The 5,487-nt window shown below is 36.7% G+C and overlaps 1 protein-coding gene across 1 annotated transcript in view; it reads left to right on the forward strand.

The window, feature by feature from the left end:
* The first annotated feature begins 286 nt into the window (after positions 1-286).
* Positions 287-5,487, forward strand: part of LOC106456864 (serine/threonine-protein kinase tricorner-like) — a 65,869-nt gene continuing 60,668 nt past the window's right edge. Inside the window, exon 1 of the mRNA XM_013916235.2 lies at positions 287-484. Within this exon, the coding sequence (XP_013771689.1) occupies positions 407-484 (78 nt within the window). The 5' untranslated portion in view covers positions 287-406. The remainder of the gene's footprint in view (positions 485-5,487) is intronic.

Raw genomic sequence — 5,487 nt, forward strand, 5'->3', positions numbered from 1 at the left:
ACTTCGATGAAACTGAAAACTTGCTCTGGCATTCTAAGCAAAAGTAATACACCAACAAATGCTGCCTTCATCCTAGAATTGACTTATCTTGAAGATGGTTGATCTTTTTTTTGGGGGGGGGGGAGCAGTTTTTCTACATATGATTTTAGAATTTACTGGTATCTCTTTGCCGCAGAACACAGGAAGTGGATATCCGGAGCAGAGCCGGAAGAATATACCATTTTCAGTGATGCGTGTCATGGGTTGGGTGTAGTGTTCTGCATTAAACATTATAAGCCGAAGTTAGTGTCTTTTGTCCTATCTTGCATAACAGAGCAAGTTTTATGAGTACAAATAACAATCAGTTACAAAATGTGTACACATACATGTGTCTAGCACATCGAGTGCTTCGTAAGACACGTCCATTATGGTTAGCTGTTGGCCAGAACTACACAAAATCCCACGGTCGACGAGATTAAAATTCCATCTAGGGACCGAATATCAAGTAAGTTATCAAGCAATGAGTGACTAGTGTTAACATTATGTGCTTTTTATCTTCAATTTTCCAAATTTGAATGAAGATAGATACATTTATATAAATTTGGATTAGGTTGGTGTGATCAAATACAGGAAGAAATATAAATTTTCAAGGTTTGATTGTAGTATTAAATTTTTGATCTGTATTTATTCTTATTGATCAGTGTTTGCAGGTAATTTCTTCTGTGTGTGTGTTTTTATGGCAAAGCCACATTGGGCTAAGTGCTGTGTCCATCGAGGGGAATCTAACCCCTTATTTTAGAGTTGTAAATCTGTAGACTTACCGCTGTCCCACCGGGGGACAGGTAATTTCTTACTTTAATTTTTAAATTTCATATTTAAAACTGTTTTAGCTGTGGTGATTTTAAAACTCGTCAAGGGGGACATGAAATTTATTACTTTAATTTTTAAATTCCATATTTAAAACTATTTTAGCTGTGGTAATTTTAAAACTCGTCAAGGGGACAGGTAATTTCTTTCTTTAATTTTTAAATTTCATATTTAAAACTGTTTTAGCTGTGGTGATTTTAAAACTCGTCAAGGGGACAGGTAATTTCTTTCTTTAATTTTTAAATTTCATATTTAAAATTGTTTTAGCTGTGGTGATTTTAAAACTCGTCAAGTTGCAGTTTCTTTTTCAGAATAATTATATCAGTTCGTGTGAAGATGTATCACGTGACTGATTTATTTCACTTTGTATTCGGAGAGTTCATAAAGGTTTTGCCGTTACCGCGCTTGCAAGTATCGTATTTATTTTTATTTTTAATTATATATCATTTTGTGTTGAGTTCAAAAATAATTTGTTGCTCATTGCAATTAACTATAGCTTTGTTTGTGTTCCAGAATTTCGCGTAAAGCTACATATAGACTACGAGCCTGGAACTGTCCATAACTTTGACTAATTGAATAGTGGGATTTGACCGTCCAGTTATAGCATACACACGGCCCCAAAGATCTGAGCGCATTTTTTTACAGTAACAGGCCGAGAATCATGAATCTTCTGATTTTGCATGCAAGATAATAAGCCACGCCTAGCCCATGCTGAATAAAAAAAAAGATTGGTTTGTTATAGATTTCGCGCAAAGCTACACGAGGGCTAACTGCGCTAGCCGTCCCTAATTTAGCAGTGTAAGACTAGAGGGAAGGCAGCTAGTCATCACCACCCACCGCCAACTCTTGGGCTACTCTTTTGCCAACGACTAGTGTGATTGACCGTCACATTATAACGCCCCCACGGCTGAAAGGGCGAGCATGTTTGGTGTGACGGGGATTCGAACCCGCGACTCTCAGATTGCGAGTCAAGCACCCTAACCACCTGGCCATGCCGGGCCAAAAAAGAAAAAAAGGAAGAACAAGCTAACAGATAACGTAAAATAATTTGCCGTAGATAACTAAAGCGTAATTTTTGTCAAAGGCGGCTAAGGTTTGTTTGTTTGTTGAATTTCGAGCAAAGCTGCTCGACGGTTATCTATGCTATCTGTCCTTAATGTAGAATTCAGTCTAGAGGGAAGGCAACTATTCAACGCCACCCACTGCCAACTCTTGAGCTACTCTTTGCCAACGAATGGTGAGATTAACCATCACATTATAATGCCTTGGCAGCTGAAAAGGCGAGAATGTTCGGTAATAGGTTTTGATCCCGCAATTCGCAGATTGTGAGTCGAGCACTCTAACCACTTATCCATACCAGGCCGTTTTGCTTATGGGTATTTATTTTACTTGATATTCCGAAGATATTGTTGCATTGGACTATTGGAGTACTACAGAAACAACATAAAGTTTTCCATAAAAGGATTCGTTCGGAAAATGGGGAAGATGACATGTACTCAACTTGTAAAGAAATTATATTATTTAATCATTCAGTTCTAATCAAAGGTTCTTTCAAGGAACACTAAACTTGATAAAGAGAGCGTCATAAATGCACATTTCACTATTTACCGATGAAAAGGTTTTGACTTCTAGTATTATCTTTACAATAAACACCATCAGTTAATCTAATATCTGTTGTTTTACGATTTTCTTGTATTTTAAACTAACATTAAGCTTTATATTTTAAAATATATAATTCGGGTAATGGTAATTTTACCAAACGTAAATTTTACTTTATTGAACAAAAATGCTGCTGTACATAGCTTACTTTCATGGGTTTTAAAGATACAAGATTTGTGATCAATAGAAATATCGCTTTTGTTTAGTGAGCTCATCAATAAATATAACACATGAAATAGCTACAAATGTACGTAAATTTATGAACTGAAGCGTTGGATCTGGATTGTGATTTGGTCGTGTCGTTATGCATGACTTGGGAGGATCAGGTACTTTTCACACCTCTTCTTCCCTCTCTCACTGTTATGAAATTAGCGTACATCAAACAGTACACTGATTCTATCTTCCCCTGTTTTCTGGGTCATTATCAAGTTCGCATTTGACATTTAATAAACCCTTTTAAATACGCATATAATAATGTAATCGTAGCGATATATTACTGTCTATTGCAGGTGGACTTTCTTAATGTACATATTAAGTGTGAGAGATTCCTGGTACTATCATCACCATGTATGATATAATGTTCTATAGAAGTTAGTAAATCGTTCTTATACATATTTCATCCAAATACTTGAACGAACAATCTAGGTGTCTCTGTCACGGACTGGTTGTATATTTGCATATTTATGCATGAAACCAGAATTTGTTGATTTTGGAACTCTAAAAGCTTTCGTAATTATTGAATTTTGTATTGTTTTTTTATATTTAGTTAAATTTATTGGTGCTGGAAATTCATATTCTATTACTGGGCGTATATACCATTATTTTTACACGACAGTCTCCTAGCGTAGTTTGGTCGTTGGCATACTTTATTTGTAATTCGTTTTATATGATTTTTCCATATTAATTTCTAAACATAAGTTAAACCAAGAAATTTTGCTGATGTAGCGGTATTTAAAAAGAGTTCCATTTAGGTGTAATTCAGGTTTCTGATTACATATTTTTTTCTCTCTTTTTTTTAAATACTAACATATTTGTTTTTGGTACATTTATGTTAATTCTTTTCTTTTGATAATATTGTACTATTTCATTTAGAACCGGTTGTAAATTTGTTGCTGCTATTGAGGGAGCTGTGGAACTCTTCCAAATTACTACATCATCTGTAATTTGAGATGTTAGGCAAAAATTTGAGTCGATTAACAGCATATCGCTTATATCATGATAGGGCTAACTACCCCTCCCTGAGTCGGAGTTCTCCACATTCACTCTACATTTCCTATGATTTAAGAAGTTGGATTACCAGCGAATAACATCGGTCAATAATTCCATTTGCTTCATTTTGTACCGAAGTCCATTATGCTATAGAGAGGTGAAATGCTTTCTCGATATCGAAAAAGCAGGCGACAATGCATTCATTTGTTTTGATTAAAGCTATCTATTATGGTTTCAGTTAGTCTAACTAGATTATCCGTAGTTTGCCGAAATTTTCTGAAACCGTTTTGCATTCAGGTAATTTTGACGTTATCTCTAAGAATGTTGAAAGTATATTACTAATTATTCTTTCTAAAATTTTACCTTTACAACTTGTTAAACTAATTTGTCTATACCTCTCTAGTTTACCCTCTTCTAGAAACATAAGAACGTTTGCTTGCTTCCAAGAGGCTTGGATATAACATGAATTTAGGGATAGGTTAAATAATGCTGTTAAATGATCTAACAGTATCTGAGTGCCGATTTGTAAGTTAATAGCATATTATCTTCGCCTGGTACTTTGTTTTTAGTATTTTTAACGCAGATGATTACTTCTGTTTTAGTGATTAGTTTTGTTAATTCATTTGCCAAAAGGTTATCATTTGTTTGTTGTTGATTTTAAAGGTTAAAAATTTCAGCCGTGAAAACTGGGGCGTAAAAATGTTTGTTTTGTCCAATATACTTATTTACTGTATCAAATAGTGGCTCTTTGTATCTGGTTCATCGTGTGTTTTAAATGTTTTTCTTAACTGAATAAATAGAGTTGTTTAACAACAAGTAAAAGCTCGGAATGATCTATTCTTTCATTGGGGTGTCTGTCTGTGAGCCAGACTAGTTTCGGAGAATTCCACTCCTCATCAGTGACCCTGGACACTACCACCAATGAAATATCAACACAACACAACATCAGCGCTATTTCATTCCGATCCCGGGAGGACCGGTGGGCCGGTAGAGGGTTAAGCCCTCTCGTCAGCCAAGGGGCGAAAAAAGAAAAATGGGTCAAATGAATAATAGATGGGTAAGCGTGTAAGTCATCACAGGAGGCGGAAAATGGGGAAAATGCGATATTTGCAGATGGAGGAGACAATCCGGAGAAACATGGGTGAACACTAACCAGTCTATATCATATAATGGAGATTGTGTTGGAACTGGCAACAGGTATATCGAGTATTATGAATCAGGATAGATAAATGGGGGAAGAAGAGACATCGGAATCTCGACGTGGGTCGGGATTGTCAGCTGGGAGGGACATGACATAGAGGTTCAGTAGGTGATCAGCTGGTGCAAAAATGCTTCACGGAGTGGGTACAGTGGTGGCGAGAACATCGGAGAAGATGAGATTGTGGTCACGAAAACATTTATTAACATAACGAGTGCGAAGCTGTCGAAGGTGTAATAGAATGTGAGGAAAGTTGATATGGCGATAAAGGTCGGGAGTAGGACTAGGGAGTTTGACGCCAAAGGCGAGCCAGAAGGCATGGCGCTCCAAAACCTGGAGACGAGAGTGGAAGGGCAGAGAAGCAGATATCCAGGCTTTATGTCCATAGGTTAAGCAGGGTCTGATAAATGTCTTGTATGTGTATAGCAGAAGAGGAGGGTTCAGGCCCCAGAAGGTGCCGGTGAGAGAACGGAGGTGATGAAGACGTCGAGTAACCTTAGCAGAAAGGGCAAATAGGTATGGCTTTTAAGTAAGATGGCTATCAAAGACAATGCCTAGATAGGTCACGGAGTCGG

This window comes from Limulus polyphemus, unplaced genomic scaffold (genome assembly GCF_000517525.1).
Source record: "Limulus polyphemus unplaced genomic scaffold, Limulus_polyphemus-2.1.2 Scaffold266, whole genome shotgun sequence".
NCBI lineage: Eukaryota > Metazoa > Arthropoda > Merostomata > Xiphosura > Limulidae > Limulus > Limulus polyphemus.